This window comes from Staurois parvus, unplaced genomic scaffold, assembly GCF_062004578.1.
Source record: "Staurois parvus isolate SC_StPar_1 unplaced genomic scaffold, SC_StPar_1.0 ptg000719l, whole genome shotgun sequence".
NCBI lineage: Eukaryota > Metazoa > Chordata > Amphibia > Anura > Ranidae > Staurois > Staurois parvus.
The window spans coordinates 12,197,139-12,216,141 of NW_028318515.1; the positions used below are offsets into that span (position 1 = coordinate 12,197,139).

Genomic DNA, 19,003 nt, shown 5'->3' on the forward strand with positions numbered 1-19,003 from the left:
TATTATTTTTTGGCAATAAAATGGCGTGGGCAGATTTATGTAAGTCACAGGCTGCTTCACGCCCCTGCATCCTGTGTCTTAGAATAACAGAAAGGTGAAGCTTCCATCAATCAAGATGTAATATCCCACCCCCATTATGTTTAACTAGTTAGTGGGCATGGAGGAGGTGGGAGGTAGTGGGCTGTCATTTACCACTGTGTCATATGGACTGCTCAGATGTGATAGGGAGGAAATGTTCAGGAAAGAGATACACTGAAAAGTGAACACGTGCACTAGATGCCAACACTGCTCTCCAAAATCTCCAATTGGGGACATGGACAGAAGGGGGAGATAGAGAACAGCAGGATCAAATAGGTTTTTTGAGGAATACAGAAAATAAATCCCATAGTGAATGAGTGAGTATGAACAGCATGTAATACAGCATTTATTGATAGCTTTTTATGATGTGGGTTTAATGACAATTAAAAAAAAGATCTAAAACTTCAGCTCAAAGATGGAAAAACTAAAAAAAAATAAAATTAAACCGAGCCAAGCCATTATAGTTCATATTTAAAAGAGTGAACTAGAAATGATTGCAGTGAGTTTCTGATTTTAGGTATCCTAAATATTTCTGCATTTGCTCTTGGTTGAGGAAATGGATATTCTGAGAGAGTGACTGTCAAAGTAACATTTCTTATTATCCAAAACCCTGACAAATATCCATATCCAATAAAAACTAGGTGTATTGTTAATATTTAGCAGTTAGCAGTTAACCTTTAGCAACTTTTGTGATTTTCCTTCTAACCTGTGTACTCTTTGTATTTTTTTTTCAGCTGCCATGCAAAATTGTAGCAATATTACTGCACTTCTTTTTTCTAAGTGCTTTTGCTTGGATGCTGGTGGAAGGATTGCATCTCTACAGCATGGTTATCAAAGTGTTCGGTTCAGAGGAGAGCAAACATCTTTACTATTATGGGATCGGATGGGGTATGTGCAATCTAATATAATACTGACTGGTGTTAAAGTGTAAATCCAGACAATTTTTTTTCCAGTTTTGGATAGAGGGGAGAAAAATTGGAACCCCTATCTGCTTTCCAAAGCTCTTTTAAAAGGCTTTATCCAGTTTAACAAGACAGGAAGTGAGAGAAACCACACAACAGGGACAAAGTTACTAAATCAAAGCTAGCCTTCACTACTCTTTCCTACTCTATATATTTCTCTTTGTGTTGATATTGGATATTCACTCTCACTTTTGGACAGTACATTAGGGTATTGCAATTATTAGTGGAGGGTTCTGTAACCAGTAGGCTAATGGCTGCAATAAGTGAATACATGTGAGTATTTGGAGCTATGTGTAATAGTAAAGATCAATAATGTTTTGCCTGTTTGTGCTTATCATCCTTGCAGTCACAGTGCAGAATGATAAACACATGAGTTTCTGAATACCTAGTCACTGTTCTAAGGTATTTTCCAGTTCAATGATCCATAACTACCTATAGATTCATTACAAAATCTTTAGGCAATTATAGGTAATTACTGGATTGGGAAATGTTCTATCTGTATTGAACACAGACAACTGAGTACTGTCCGTGATACTTTTTTTATTTTCACTAACATACAATGTTTCAGGACAAGCTTTTGGGGTGCGCCCCCTACATCAAGAAAAACAAAGACAGCACACACATCAAACGTACACAGCAATGGTAATTAAGCTTGGATAGCTGGTGCGATAGGGCAGGGAGAGGGCTATAGAAAGACACAGAGGATAGAGCAGGCAGAAGAATGTTGGATAGTGATTTAGGAAGCCGAGGTCCACATTTAGACCATTATCTTTTGTGCCAAATAACATTTTCATTCTTAATTCAAACGGTTTTCGTTCCTGAGTAGTGTTAAAGTTACAGTTAGGAACAAAATATTCAGGTCTTCCAAAGTGTGGTCTAGTTGTGAGAAACTATGTCTCACAGGTGTGCAAAAATCATCTTACGTAAGCTATTTAACCTCCCTAGCGGTTTTCCCGAGCCTGGCTTGGAGTTAAATCTAGCTGTCAAAAGCGGTAACCCCCGAGCCAGACTCGTTGTCACCGCAAAATACATACCTGGTCCTGTGATTCGTGTCCCGGGTCCTGCAGCCCCCTCAAGCCATCCCCTCCGACCGTCCCCTGTCTCCTTCCCGGCTATCTCACGCTGATCAGTGTGATCGCTGTGCCCTCGGGGGTGGGGCTTGCGGGAGGCGGGAGTTTTAAAAATAGACATGTGTCAAAATAAAGTGTTACTCTAGTGCATACATTGTAACTTTACTTCAGATATATCTATAGTGCAGTTTTTCAGTTTCTGTGACTAAAAACAGTTTTACACTTATGGCTTCCAAAAAGTGTCTCGCTAGCGCCAAAGCGGTTTATGATGAGCTAGCAAACAGCGACAGTGAGGAGCTACTTGAATTGAGTGATAACAACTCATGTGGAAATTTGTCTTCAGACACCGACAGTGAAGACAGCGGCGAATCTGAGATTGATCTGAGTGATCTGCGAACGTGGTGCACTATTGATTGCGGTATGCCATTGCCACCAAGATTTCCGCTTGCCGGCGCATCTGGTAAGAAAGTCGACATTGAAGGTGACAACCCCTTGGCGTACTTAGAATTGTTTCTGACTGATGAGGTTATTGAAATAATCGTGACGGAGACAAATAGATACGCAGCACAACAATTAGTGGGAACCTGTGACCAAAGAGGAAATTTGGCTGTTTCTCGGCCTAATTATTCTACAAGAAGTGGTGGGGAAACCGCTGCAGAAGTGGTACTGGACCACCAACAAAATGCTCACCACACCGTTCTTTGGCACCATACAGCTTTTCACTTATTATGAAATATTTGCACTTCGCAAACAATGAGGATTTTGACGAAACAACTTCTCCGGCTTCCAAGCTAAAAAAATTTGGGAAGTCTCCCAAATAATTGTCATAAATGTCCAGCAGAGCTGTGTGCCAGAGAGAGACATTACCATAGATGAAAGTCTAATGGCCTACACAGGAAGGCTCAGCTGGATACAGTATATCGCATCCAGGTATCAAATCCAACCTGCTTTGTGAATCCTCTACCGGCTACATATGGAACACAATTATATACACCGGCAAAGGAACAAAATTTTATCCCAAGTACAGAAAATATGGAATGACAACATCATCCGTTCTGTCACTAATTGAGCCTCTGCTAAACCAAGGCTACTGTGTAACAACGGACAATTTCTATACCTCTCTAGAACTTTACGAGGTTCTTCTGCAGCACAAAACGGATGCCTATGGAACTGTTGGGGCTAACCGGTGCAACCTGCCATCAATGTTTGGAAAAACCAAACTGAAGCCTGGAGAAATAGTTGCCTGGTAGAAAGGCAAAATTATGGCACTGAGATGGCGGGACAAGAAGGATGTGTGCCTAATGAGTACCATTCACAATGCCTCCACAGTGATGGTACAATCAAAAGGTGGGAAAAACATTCCAAAGCCTCAGGTTGTTATTGACTACAATAGCACCATGGGAGGTGTCGACAGAGCTGACCAAGCTATGACATTCTATCTGGCGATGAGAAAGCAACAGAGGAAGTACTACAAAAAGATTTTCTGGCATCTTCTGGAACAGTGCTTGTGGAATGCCTACATTCTGTTCCGCAAAAACAGTGACAAGCCTGTGCTTCATGTGGACTTTATCTGGAAAGTTTCGGAATCCGTTTTCCTCAAATATTCTAGAAAACATCACGGGTGTGGTATATTTTGAAACACGGGACTGCACAAAGTCCGATATCGCAATCAGGGCAGTGGAACCTCGTTTCCTTGTGGATTTTTTTTCCACTCTCATCAAAACTCCCACAGCACGTCGTCCGGATCTACCCACAGACACTGATGGCATTTGATGTTTGAGGAAAACGGATTCCGTTTTCCTCAAAGGAAACGAGGTTCCACTGCCCTGATTGCGATATCGGACTTTGTGCAGTCCCGTGTTTCAAAATATACCACACCCGTGATGTTTTCTAGAATATAAAGTGTCTATATAATATTGTTTGGACAGAGTTTCCTGTTTGATTTGATTACATTATTTAATTTATTATTATATTATTTTTAATTATATTATAATTTATGATTTAATGTATTAAAATTTATTACACTCAGGATGTCTACTAGACTCTTGTTTAAACAGACTTCAGTGAGTTATTCCTAAGAATTACAGGCCAACAATAAAAAAAATACATATTTCCATTGAAAACAATGTACTGCTTTGAGCACAGAAATACTGACATAATCATACTGCTAAGGGAGGTTAATGGTGTGTCTGTGCAAATTCATTTGTCCTTGTAATGTTTGTCCTGTTTCACCAACATAAGATTCTTGACTACATTTTTTTTGCATTGGATGAGGTACACAACATTACCGGAGGTACAGCTATATGATCCTGTAATTCTAAAGGTCCCTTTTGTGTATGTGACACTTTTTTAATAGATTGATTTAGCTTCACAGTTTGCAATGTTTTTGTTGCAGGGCCTAGAGTTTCATCCTCTGCTATGATGGGCTGTAAATCCTTGATTATCTTTCTTATCCCTTCTAGTGTTGGATTGTATGTTACTAGAGATACACGGTTATTTGTTTTTTTCTCTTTGTATTGGAGGAGATGTTCTCTTTGGGTTTTCAGGGCCGTATTTATGCTGGAATTGATGGGTTTGTCCTTGTACCCTTTCTTATGGAAGGAGTCTGCTAGTGTTTTGAGATGTTTATTTCTGTCTTCTAACTGTGTGGTAAAATGAAAACATTTAGGAAACAAAGGCAGTCCGTTTTTGAAACCCTAACAGCACTGGATCCTACCAACACTAACAAAGTTATAAAATTAAATGGAAACTATATAAAGGTGCCTGCAAAAACATGCTATGAATAAGAAGCAGAAAAAAACCCACCAGGAACTACAATACAAAGAACAGACTTTTTGGATGCAACCCAAACAACATAAAACACATAAAACCAACACCACCTTCTGTCTGTCACATACTTTACTCGTGAGCCTGACGGCAGAGGAAGGCCTCTCATACGGCTCCGGCTCAAGGGCCACTGAAAGTGGGACAGCAACCACAAGAGCGCGGTGGGGTATGAGTGCCTGGTCAGTCCTGTAGTCTGTGCGGGGATTGCTGGCACTTCGCTGGCCGATAGGATGGTTGGATTGGCTGGCAGAAGAGCAGACTGGTAGCAAATCAGGCAGGCAGTGAAGCAGGCTGGTAGCAGACTGTATGCAGGGTCAGACAAGCCGGGTTGGTAACCCGAGGTAACATGAGCGTTTTAACAGCCTCCTTATTCCAGGAATCTCACATCAGCCACAGGATAGAGCAGAGAATCCACACAGACCAACACAGCTCCCAAAGATGGCCGCTGGAATGCACCGCTCAGCGTGCGCTCCACTCACCGGAAGTGACGTCAGACGTACGGGGTATGGACCAGAAATGCGTCAACGCGTTTCACCCCTCCCATCGGGCGTTCTCAAGGCATTTCCGGTCCATACCCCGTACGTCTGACGTCACTTCCGGTGAGTGGAGCGCACGCTGAGCGGTGCGTTCCAGCGGCCATCTTTGGGAGCTGTGTTGGTCTGTGTGGATCCTCTGCTCTATCCTGTGGCTGATGTGAGATTCCTGGAATAAGGAGGCTCTTAAAACGTTCATGTTTTATCTGGAGGCTATTATATTCAATAAATGTGCCTTTTACAAGTTGCTGACATGTGAATGGCCTTAATCTCTGCTTTGGAATTTTACTATTATTTGGCAATATTACACTATTTGAGATTTCTCTCTCCTGGTGAACGGTGGAGCCTATTCGAATGGTGAAGAATTCTATAGAGTGGATGCTAAGGAGGGTTTAGGATCCCTTTAAAATTCCTTAAAGGCTTCTCACTCACCAAGTTCTGGTGAGTGCATTTGATGTTGGTTTCTGCACGGGTGGAAGGTGGAAGTTTTTCTTTATATTTGAAGAATTTCTGGAATTTTTGATCTTAATTGCCTATAATTGCCTAAAGATTTTGTAATGAATCTATAGGTAGCTATGGATCATTAAATAGGAAAATGTCTCAAAAATGCATCTAGGTATTGAGAAAATCTCTTGTACATCATTCAAGACTGTGATTGCAAGGATGATAAGCATAAACAGGAAAAACATTATTGATCTTTAAAATTACACATAGCTGCAAATACGCACTGGCATTCAATTATTGCAGCCATTAGCCTACTGGTTACACCACCATCCGCTAATAATTGCAGTACCGTAATGTACTGTCCAAAAGTGAAGATAAATATCCAACAGCAACACAAAGAGAAATGTATATATTTTTCACTAAGAAGAGTAGGGAAGGCTAGAACACCTCAAAACTTTGAATTTCTGACTGTGTCCCTGTTGTGGGGTTTCTCTCACTTTCAATCTGGTTAAACTGGAGAAAGTTTTTAACAGAGCCTTGGACAGTACTAAATTGTTTCTGTCGCAAGTGCGCTAATACAGCTACAATCACCTCATTACTGAACACAAAAGTTTATGCTGGTAGATTTACTAGAAAACATTCTTTTTTTTTTTATAAATATTTATTAAATTTTTCCAATTCATATACAAAACATTTCAACATTTCTATTAATATAATTATCCCATATGTTTTCTCTTCTTACATAAATTATCCCTATATATGACTTTCTTTTCTTGCCCTCCCCCCCCCTCCACCCCCCCCATCTCCTCCAACCCCTCCCACGCTCAACATTCTTTTTACTCTCATTAACTCCATATTATTCTGTTGTTTCTAAATCTCAATTCTAAGCCAGCTTCCAAGAATATTATCTCTTCATATATTTCACCTTTTCTCTGTATTCTTCCCAGCCTTTCCATTTTTTATTATATAACTCCAGCTTGTCCTCGTGCGTGTAATACAATCTTTCTGTCCCAGAGATCTGATTTACTCTAGCCATCCAATCCTCCTCAGTTGGCACCTCTCTTTTCTTCCAAAACCTGGGTATCAGACTCTTTGCTGCGGTCAAGTAATGCCATATCCCAGAACTCTTATATGTTTTCACTGAGAGTTCTGAGATATGGAGGAGACATACTTCTGGATCTAATCCTATATTGATTTTTGTGATTTTCCCTATCAAATAAACTATCCTCCGCCAAAACACCTGTATTTCTGAACACTCCCACCACACATGATACCACGTGCCCACCTCTCCACAACCTCTCCAACACATCTGTGAGATTTCTGTATTCATCTTGTGCTCCAGGTAGGGGGTAATGTGCCATCTATTCAAACACTTATAGTTTATTTCTACTTCTCTCATACTAATATTTTCGTGAATTAATGTGAACATCTTCTTCTTCTCCTCCTCCTCTATTTTTCTTCCCATATCTCTTTCCCATATCTCTATGTGCATTAATTTTGTGTCTATATCAAGTTCCATTAATATCTTGTGTATTTTTGCCGTACCGTGTCTACCATTTCCCCGTGACTCAAAGATTCTCTCAAATGGATTCCAGTCTTTTCTAGTTCTTATTGGTTTTGGAAGGCTTTCAAAGAAATTCTTCAGTTGGTAATATCTAAGTCTATCCATCTTATTAAAGACTTCACCCTTTCTTTCCTCCATATCCTTATATGACCCCATTTCCTCTCCTACCATTATATCTCTCAATTGCGCCTCCTGTTTTATTATCCATTTCCCTGCTATACTATCTTTTCCCGGGATGAAATATTTTGTGTTCCTCAGTGGCATTAGTTGTGAATTAAAAACCCACCCCTTTTGTCTGTGTAATAAATCCCATTCTTTTAAAACATTAAGAGTGTACGTGCTTGTGCTCTCCTCTAATTCTCTATATTGTGCAGGGACCCAGATACTATTACTAGAGATGAGCGAATCGAAGTAGGCGAAGTGGAATTCGTTTCGAATATTAGGAAAATTTCGATTCGCGTCGAATCCGAAAATAAGCAGACTTCGGATGCGCGAATCGAAATTTTTCCTAAAATGGCGGCGACATGTGCAGCGACGGAGCGGGGATGTCTGGGAAGGCGCGCAGACAAGGCGCGCTGACCCATAATGCATTCATTCATGACATGTGATCGCATTAGCCAATCAGCAGCCAGCCAGCCAGCACAGTGTAATGGTCGAGCTATAAATATCGGCCATTTTAGAATTCTCCATTTGCCTCCAGTCATTCAACAGAGGCAGACCTGGCTGTATGCAGGGAGAGAGTTAGGGACACAGAAACGTTACTTAGGGACAGAGAAACGTTAGTTAGGGCCACAGAATCGTTACTTAGGGCCATAGAAACGTTACATAGGGCCACAGAAACGTTTACTTAGGGCCACAGAATCGTTAGTTAGGGCCACAGAAACGTTACTTAGGGACACAGAATTGTTACTCAGGGACAGACAGAATTGTTACTGAGGGATACAGAATTGTTACTGAGGGCCACAGAATCATTACTTAGGGCCACAGAAACGTTACTTAGGGCCACAGAATTGTTACTTAGGGACAGACACAGAATTGTTACTGAGGGACACAGATTTGTTACTGAGGGCCACAGAATTGTTACTTAGGGCCACAGAATTGTTACTTAGGAACAGACACAGAATTGTTACTGAGGGACACAGATTTGTTACTGAGGGCCACAGAATCGTTACTTAGGGCCACAGAAACGTTACTTAGGGCCACAGAATTGTTACTTAGGGACAGACACAGAATTGTTACTGAGGGCCACAGAATCGTTACTTAGGGCCACAGAATTGTTACTTAGGGACAGACACAGAATTGTGACTGAGGGCCACAGAATTGTTACTGAGGGCCACAGAACCGTTACTTAGGGCCACAGAAACGTTACTTAGGGCCACAGAAACGTTACTTAGGGCTACAGAAACGTTACTTAGGGCTACAGAAACGTTACTTAGGGCCACAGAATCGTTACTTAGGGCCACAGTATCGTTACTTAGGGACACAGAAACGTTACTTAGGGCCACAGAAACTTTACTTAGGGCCACAGAATTGTTACTTAGGGACAGACACAGAATTGTTACTGAGGGATACAGAATTGTTACTGAGGGACACAGAACCGTTACTTAGGGCCACAGAAACGTTACTTAGGGCCACAGAAACGTTACTTAGGGCCACAGAATCGTTACTTAGGGCCACAGAAACGTTACTTAGGGCCATAGAATTGTTACTCAGGGACAGACACAGAATTCTTACTCAGGGACAGACACAGAATTGTTACTGAGGGACACAGAATTGTTACTGAGGGACACAGAATTGTTACTGAGGGACACAGAATTGTTACTCAGGGACACAGAATTGTTACTCAGGGACACAGAATTGTTACTGAGGGACACAGAATTGTTACTCAGGGACAGACACAGAATTGTTACTCAGGGAGAGACACAGAATTGTTACTGAGGGACACAGAATTGTTACTGAGGGCCACAGAACTGTTACTTAGGGCCACAGAAACGTTACTCAGGGACACAGAATTGTTAATCAGGGACAGACACAGAATTGTTACTCAGGGACAGACACAGAATTGTTACTCAGGGACACAGAATTGTTACTCAGGGACACAGAATTGTTACTCAGGGACACAGAATTGTTACTGAGGGACACAGAATTGTTACTGAGGGACATAGAATTGTTACTCAGGGACAGACACAGAATTGTTACTCAGGGACAGACACAGAATTGTTACTGAGGGACACAGAATTGTTACTGAGGGCCACAGAACTGTTACTTAGGGCCACAGAAACGTTACTCAGGGACACAGAATTGTTACTCAGGGACAGACACAGAATTGTTACTCAGGGACAGACACAGAATTGTTACTGAGGGACACAGAATTGTTACTGAGGGACACAGAATTGTTACTGAGGGCCACAGAACTGTTACTTAGGGCCACAGAAACATTACTCAGGGACACAGAATTGTTAATCAGGTACAGACACAGAATTATTACTCAGGGACAGACACAGAATTGTTACTCAGGGACACAGAATTGTTACTGAGGGACACAGAATTGTTACTGAGGGCCACAGAATCGTTACTTAGGGCCACAGAAACGTTACTTAGGGCCACAGAAACGTTACTTAGGGCAACAGAAACGTTACTTAGGGACACAGAATTGTTACTCAGGGACAGACACAGAATTGTTACTCAGGGACAGACACAGAATTGTTACTCAGGGACACAGAATTGTTACTGAGGGACACAGAATTGTTACTGAGGGACACAGAATTGTTACTCAGGGACAGACACAGAATTGTTACTGAGGGACACAGAATTGTTACTGAGGGACACAGAATTGTTACTGAGGGACACAGAATTGTTACTGAGGGCCACAGAACTGTTACTTAGGGCCACAGAAACGTTACTCAGGGACACAGAATTGTTACTCAGGGACAGACACAGAATTGTTACTCAGGGACACAGAATCGTTGAATTAAAGAGTATGTCAGACAACATGCAGAGGAGTGGCAGAGGAGGCAATGTTTTAGGAGCGAGCAGACGTGGCAGCAGAGGAAGGGGTCGAGGCAGCACTATTCGCAGCCAGAGGCCAGTGCTCCCGGTGTCATCCAGTACAGTGAGGAAGAGCTAACAGAGGGCGGTCAGGAACGGGGGGAGACATCCGCCTCTTCAGCAGCCAGGCGAAGAAGTAGTGGCGAGGAGAGTGGCTCGGTAGCCGGTCTAGAGACAGGTCTGTCTCCTGACCCACACGCAGCCGAGGGGGCTAGTAGTGAGGCGGAGACCCTAATTGATGATGATGAGGCTGATCGCACTTGGCAGCCTCGTCGTCATCAGGCTATTGCTTCCGCATCATCAGGAGAAGAGGGTGGCAGCTTGGCAGCGAGCAAAACAGTCGGTGGGTTGTCTCCATCGCCACACTCTGCCATGTGCCACTTTCAGGTCTCCTCACACACTGCTGGTGTGTTCCATTTTTTGTCATAGGGTGCTGGCAGATTACGGGCCTCCCATAGCTGCTGCCAGGCCCCTAATCTGCCATGGGCCCCTGTACCGCCTCCTCATGCTGCTGCCAGGTCCACAGTGTCTCATGCCATGTGCCACTTTCAGGTCTCCTCACACTGCTGGTGTGTTCCATTTTTTGTCATAGGGTGCTGGCAGATTACGGGCCTCCCATAGCTGCTGCCAGGCCCCTAATCTGCCATGGGCCCCTATACCGCCTCCTCATGCTGCTGCGAAGTCCAGAGTCTGTCATGGGTCCCTGTACGGCCTCCCATTGCTGCTGTCTCCATCGCCACACTCTGCCATGTGCCACTTTCAGGTCTCCTCACACACTGCTGGTGTGTTCCATTTATTGACATAGGGTGCTGGCAGATTACGGGCCTCCCATAGCTGCTGCCAGGCCCCTAATCTGCCATGGGCCCCTATAGCGCCTCCTCATGCTGCTGCCAGGTCCAGAGTGTCTCATGGGTCCCTGTACAGCCTCCCATTGCTGCTGTCTCCATCGCCACACTCTGCCATGTGCCACTTTCAGGTCTCCTCACACTGCTGGTGTGTTCCATTTTTGTCATAGGGTGCTGGCAGATTACGGGCCTCCCATAGCTGCTGCCAGGCCCCTAATCTGCCATGGGCCTCTGTACCGCCTCCTCATGCTGCTGCCAGGTCCACAGTGTCTCATGCCATGTGCCACTTTCAGGTCTCCTCACACACTGCTGGTGTGTTCCATTTTTTGTCATAGGGTGCTGGCAGATTACGGGCCTCCCATAGCTGCTGCCAGGCCCCTAATCTGCCATGGGCCCCTATACCGCCTCCTCATGCTGCTGCCAAGTCCAGAGTCTCTCATGGGTCCCTGTACGGCCTCCCATTGCTGCTGTCTCCATCGCCACACTCTGCCACGTGCCACTTTCAGGTCTCCTCACACACTGCTGGTGTGTTGAATTTTTTGACATAGGGTGCTGGCAGATTACGGGCCTCCCATAGCTGCTGCCAGGCCCCTAATCTGCCATGTGCCCCTATACCGCCTCCTCATGCTGCTGCCAAGTCCAGAGTCTGTCATGGGTCCCTGTACGGCCTCCCATTGCTGCTGTCTCCATCGCCACACTCTGCCATGTGCCACTTTCAGGTCTCCTCACACTGCTGGTGTGTTGAATTTTTTGACATAGGGTGCTGGCAGATTACGGGCCTCCCATAGCTGCTGCCAGGCCCCTAATCTGCCATGGGCCCCTGTACTGCCTCCTCATGCTGCTGCCAGGTCCACAGTGTCTCATGCCATGTGCCACTTTCAGGTCTCCTCACACACTGCTGGTGTGTTGAATTTTTTGACATAGGGTGCTGGCAGATTACGGGCCTCCCATAGCTGCTGCCAGGCCCCTAATCTGCCATGGGCCCCTATACCGCCTCCTCATGCTGCTGCCAAGTCCAGAGTCTCTCATGGGTCCCTGTACGGCCTCCCATTGCTGCTGTCTCCATCGCCACACTCTGCCATGTGCCACTTTCAGGTCTCCTCACACTGCTGGTGTGTTGAATTTTTTGACATAGGGTGCTGGCAGATTACGGGCCTCCCATAGCTGCTGCCAGGCCCCTAATCTGCCATGGGCCCCTATACCGCCTCCTCATGCTGCTGCCAAGTCCAGAGTCTGTCATGGGTCCCTGTACGGCCTCCCATTGCTGCTGTCTCCATCGCCACACTCTGCCATGTGCCACTTTCAGGTCTCCTCACACTGCTGTTGTGTTGAATTTTTTGACATTGGGTGCTGGCAGATTACGGGCCTCCCATAGCTGCTGCCAGGCCCCTAATCTGCCATGGGCCCCTGTACCACCTCCTCATGCTGCTGCCAGGTCCACAGTGTCTCATGCCATGTGCCACTTTCAGGTCTCCTCACACTGCTGGTGTGTTGAATTTTTTGACATAGGGTGCTGGCAGATTACGGGCCTCCCATAGCTGCTGCCAGGCCCCTAATCTGCCATGGGCCCCTATACCGCCTCCTCATGCTGCTGCCAAGTCCAGAGTCTGTCATGGGTCCCTGTACGGCCTCCCATTGCTGCTGTCTCCATCGCCACACTCTGCCATGTGCCACTTTCAGGTCTCCTCACACTGCTGGTGTGTTGAATTTTTTGACATTGGGTGCTGGCAGATTACGGGCCTCCCATAGCTGCTGCCAGGCCCCTAATCTGCCATGGGCCCCTGTACCGCCTCCTCATGCTGCTGCCAGGTCCACAGTGTCTCATGCCATGTGCCACTTTCAGGTCTCCTCACACTGCTGGTGTGTTCAATTTTTTGACATAGGGTGCTGGCAGATTACGGGCCTCCTATAGCTGCTGCCAGGCCCCTAATCTGCCATGGGCCCCTATACCGCCTCCTCATGCTGCTGCCAGGTCCAGAGTCTCTCATGGGTCCCTGTACGGACTCCCATTGCTGCTGTCTCCATCGCCACACTCTGCCATGTGCCACTTTCAGGTCTCCTCACACACTGCTGGTGTGTTGAATTTTTTGACATAGGGTGCTGGCAGATTACGGGCCTCCCATTGCTGCTGCCAGGCCCGTAATCTGCCATGGGCCCCCGTACCGACTCCTCATGCTGTGACGTTGCAACAAGGTGGAATTCAACCCTACATATGTTAGACCGCCTTTACGAACAGCAAAAGGCCATCACAGATTTCCTGATGTTAAAAGCGGATAAAGGTACTCCCTGTGTAACTTAGATGTCAGCCATTGGCAGCTCATGCGTGACACCTGCGCTTGCTCAGGCCCTTTGAGGAGGCCACGCTATTCGTGAGTCGGCAGGACTATGGGATGAACGACGTCATTCCTCTGTTGCACGTCCTGGAACAAATGCTGTTAACAATGGCTGGTCAGGGTGCGGTAGACGTGGCGCACAGATCTCAACGCCACATGACCCCTGTGGGGGCAGGACAGGAAGAAGAGGAGGAGGTAGAGGAGGACATTGGTGCTCAGGAATTATTGAGTGAAATGGGTGGTTTTTCCACTCAGCGGACAGGAGTGGAGGAGCAGGAGCATCTGGTAGAGGAGGAGGAAGAGGAGACAGAGGACCCAGACGCACCGTGGCAGTATGCTGTGGAGATGGAGGCAGGGAGTCCCTCGCATTCCTTGGCACAAATGGCCCATAGCATGCTCGCTTGCTTGCGTACCGACAGCCGAATAATAACCATCAGACAGAGGGATGACTTTTGGCTGTCCACCTTGTTGGACCCTCGCTACAGTTCAAAAATGGTGGCCTTTTTCACACCTGCTGAGAGGGAGGCCAAAATAACGTACTATAAAAACCACCTATGTAGTCAGCTGGTCTCTGCCTGTCTGCGCCAACGTCCATCCTCAGACACTGTGGGCCCTGTGCGCTCGCGTTCCGCTGCCATGGCAGCAGGGGAGGGGTGGGGTGGTAGGAGCAGTGGCAGCTCCACCAGCAGCAGCTGCCTCAGTCTGCAGTCGATGATGAGTAGCTTTCTTCACCAGCGCAGTGAGGAAACTACTAACCAGCCGCAGCAGCAGCAGCAGCAGGATCAGGTGGACCTGGAGCAGGACCTCAAACAACAGGCTTAGGCCTACTTGGACAGCACCCTGCCAACCGAGGTAGACAATCCCCTTGACTACTGGGCAACGAAACTTGACCTTTGGCCTCAACTAGCTGAATTTGCCCTTGAAAGGCTGTCATGCCCGGCCAGTAGCGTGGCATCGGAGCGCGTGTTTAGTGCGGCAGGAAGTATTGCAACTCCGCGGAGGACATGACTGTCCACCCAAAGTGTGGAGAGACTCACGTTTGTGAAAATGAATCAGGCGTGGATTAGTCTGGATTTCAAACCACCAGTTCCTGACACAACTGACTAAATCCGCCATGAATCATGCCCCAAACATGTGCCACTTTCAGGTCTCCTCACACTGCTGGTGTGTTCCATTTTTTGTCATAGGGTGCTGGCAGATTACGGGCCTCCCATAGCTGCTGCCAGGCCCCTAATCTGCCATGGGCCCCTATACCGCCTCCTCATGCTGCTGCCAAGTCCAGAGTCTCTCATGGGTCCCTGTACGGCCTCCCATTGCTGCTGTCTCCATCGCCACACTCTGCCATGTGCCACTTTCAGGTCTCCTCACACTGCTGGTGGGTTCCATTTTTTGTCATAGGGTGCTGGCAGATTACGGGCCTCCCATAGCTGCTGCCAGGCCCCTAATCTGCCATGGGCCCCTATACCGCCTCCTCATGCTGCTGCCAGGTCCAGAGTCTCTCATGGGTCCCTGAACGGCCTCCCATTGCTGCTGTCTCCATCGCCACACTCTGCCATGTGCCACTTTCAGGTCTCCTCACACTGCTGGTAGGTTCCATTTTTTGTCATAGGGTGCTGGCAGATTACGGGCCTCCCATAGCTGCTGCCAGGCCCCTAATCTGCCATGGGCCCCCGTACCAACTCCTCATGCTGCTGCCAGGCCCGTAATCTGTCATGGGCCCCTGTTGTCGCTTGTTGGCATATTCCGCTCGTTCAGATGCTCCTTCTCCTGCTACTCCTCTTCACGGATTCCGTCAGCAGTCTTTCTTGGAATCCGTTTCCAAGAGACAACAGTTTGCGAGCACGCACCCGACGGTGCAGAAGCTGAACGTCCTCCTGTCCAAGTTGCTGCTGCCAGGCTCGTAATCTGTCATGCGCCCCTGTACCGCCTCCTCATGCTGCTGCCAGGTCCAGAGTGTGTCATGGGTCCCTGTACGGCCTCCCATTGCTGCTGCCAGGCCCGTAATCTGCCATGGGCCCCCGTACCAACTCCTCATGCTGCTGCCAGGCCCGTAATCTGTCATGGGCCCCTGTACCGCCTCCTCATGCTGCTGCCAGGTCCAGAGTGTGTCATGGGTCCCTGTACGGCCTCCCATTGCTGCTGTCTCCATCGCAACACTCTGCCATGTGCCACTTTCAGGTCTCCTCACACTGCTGGTGGTTTCCATTTTTGTCATAGGGTGCTGTATGGCCTCCCATTGCTGCTGCCTCCACCGCCACACTGTGGCTCCACACTCTGGTTTTGGCCCCGTGACTGCCCAAATGAGTGAAGTGTGTGGTGATTCTAAGATCGACGGCACTCATCTGCATGTCATACTGACTGTCAGTATTATTTCTCTTCCCCAGCAGACTCCAAGGGCATTTAAATTAAAGGTACAATGTTCTGCACTAATATAAAGTCTCTCTGAAGCCTAGAAACACCCTTTTATAAGTTAAATTCGCAGCGAATATATTCGACTCGAATCGAAATTTTTCCACGAATTCGCCGAATTAGTCGAATCGAATTTTTGAATACTTCGCTCATCTCTAACTATTACTCAAACTTTTTCCACTCAGTGCTTTCTCAATTTTAACCCAAGTTTTCTCCGGATTATGAATCCAGTCGAAGATTCTTGCAATAATCCCCGCTTTGTAATATCTCCTAAAATCTGGTACCCCCAATCCTCCTCTTTCTTTGCTTCTGGTCAGCGTTTCATAACTTATTCTAGGCTTTTTATTCCTCCATATGCATTTTATTATCATTTTCCTCAGTTCTTTAAAATATGCCTCTGGGAGTTTGATTGGGATCATTTGAAATTTATATAATACTTTGGGGACTATTACCATCTTTATCAAGTTTATGCGACCTATCCACGATGGATTTCCATTTCCCACTCTTCTCAACTCCTCCTTGATTTCATTTAATAGCGTTATATAATTGGCTTTATAAAGGTTCTTATTTGAGGCTGATAGTTTTATTCCTAGATATTTTAATTCTTTATCTCTCCAAAGGAAAGGGAATTCCTCTTTTAGTTTTTCTTTTTCACTATTTTTGAGATTTATGTTTAAGATTTCGGTCTTTGTCGGGTTAATTTTTAGGTTTGACAGGTCTCCGTACTCCCTCAATGCTTTCATTAGATTTGGAAGTGATGTTCTAGAGTTTCCTACATAAAACCTCAAGTCATCCGCATAAGCCACTACCTTGTGTTCTCTATCACCTATCTTTATTCCTTTTATGTCTATATTCCTCCTAATCATGGACAGTAAGGGCTCCAGTGATAACACATATAGCAATGGAGACAATGGGCATCCCTGTCTTGTACCATTTGACATCTTAAAGTACTCTGATCTTCCTCCATTTACCATTATGGTAGCGGTAGGCCCTCTGTACAACTCACTAATCCACTCTCTCATTCTATCTCCCATTCCTTTTAACAATGAAAACCAGCGCAAACCCACATGATCAATTACATTACTCAGTGTAAAAAAACATAAATGTGCTAATAAAATTATATATAATAAATTATATATAAATTATGTTAATACAAAAATATATATATAAAATTATGAGTCCAGTGAAAAAACAAAGTGACAAAAAATCAGAAAAATCCCAGAAAATATATATATATATATATAATTAAAGTCCCGTGACAAAATAATCAAATTAATTTATAATATATTTTCCATTTGATTCTTCCGTGTTACGGATCCCTTCACCATCCACCAGTGCAGAAATCAACATTAACCGCACTCACCAGATAATGGTGAGTCACACGCCTTTCAGGATTGTTAAGGGCTCCTGGACCCCCTTTACTTTCTCTGAGACCTCCAAGCGCTGTTTCCTCTCATGTCTAGGTACCTCTTCTGCTTACTCCTCTCACCGAATCCCCCAAAGGAAAATCAGGAAGAAGAAAAGACCATAGCGTGATACCGCAGTAACTTCTCCTTAAATTAATCTCTCCAGACCACTCACATTCTTTTGCGGGATATAGCCCGCTTTTTATTCAAAACAACAGCGATTCTCTTCAAAATTGATCCACTTTTCATGTACACCGATTATATAAGGATTATATAAGGACCCCACAGTTAAGTGTGCAGCAGGATGGCAGACCTCAGCTACAGACTCTTCTCCTTAGACTAAGATGGCCCCTTGGAACGCACCGCTCGGCGTGCGCTCCACTCACCGGAAATGACGTCAGACGACGGACCAGGCAACCGGAAGTGCGTCAACGCGTTTCGCCCCACCCACAGGGCGTTATCAAGACCTTCACTTCATTACTTTCTAATGCTATTTTTATTTCCTCTAAAGTTATTTCTGCCTCTAGAGAGTTCCGTTGTGTTTCTCTTAATTTCGGTAGGCCTGCCTCCTCTAGGTATGTCTTTCTTTTCCCTCTATTTACTGTTTCCGTTTTCCTAAGCGTATCCTGAGGTATGATATTATACAGCTCATCATAATACTATTTAAATATTCTAGCAATATCCTTGGTTGAGTGTACAAATTCCCCCTTGGAATTTCTTATTTTCTCAATATAATTTCTATTTTTCTTCTTTCTTAAAGTTCTCATTAAATACTTTCCCGGCCTATCTCCCCATCTGTACCTTTCACTTGTTATTTTATTAAAGACTCTTCTTTTTTCCTCCTCCATTACATTCTCTAATTCTTCTTTCTTCTTTATTAACATCTGCATTATCTCCTTAGATCTTTCCCTTTTATGCACCTGTTCAAGATCATATATTTCATTTAGTAATCTATTTATCTTTTCTCTCCTTTCTTTTTTCCTTTTTGCCCCCATTGCGATAAGTAGACCTCTGATGTAAACTTTATGTGCTTCCCACACCGTTGCAACCGACACATCCTCTGTTTCATTCTCTTCAAAAACCCATTCGATTTCCTTCTCAATTCTTTGACCAATCTCTTCCTCCATGAAAAGTGCCTCATTCAACCGCCATACATAACCTTCTTTCCCTTCCCTACCCCATCTTAACTTCATTGCAACTGGGGCATGATCCGACAGGGTACTTCCTTCAATTTTTACTTCTGCCACCAACTCTATCATTCGATGTTCTACTAATATATAATCTAGTCTAGAATAAGTCTCATGAACGTGCAAAAAGAAAGTATAATCTCTCTCCTTCATATTCCTAATTCTCCAGATGTCCACCAACTGACATTCATGCATTAATTTCTTTAACATTCTCAAGGATTTGCTTTCCTCCCTCCTCACAGAGGAAGTGGTGTCTATCCGCGGATCCATACAGATGTTAAAGTCTCCCGCTACTATC

General features: G+C 45.3%; 1 protein-coding gene across 2 annotated transcripts in view; it reads left to right on the forward strand.

Annotated features, from left to right (window-relative positions):
* The window catches only part of ADGRD1 (adhesion G protein-coupled receptor D1), an 827,296-nt gene that overhangs the window by 579,947 nt on the left and 228,346 nt on the right, over positions 1 to 19,003 (forward strand). For both annotated transcript variants that reach the window (XM_089653751.1, XM_089653752.1), the window contains one exon: positions 813 to 966. In XM_089653751.1, coding sequence (XP_089509877.1) covers positions 813 to 966 — 154 coding nt within the window. The remainder of the gene's footprint in view (positions 1 to 812; positions 967 to 19,003) is intronic.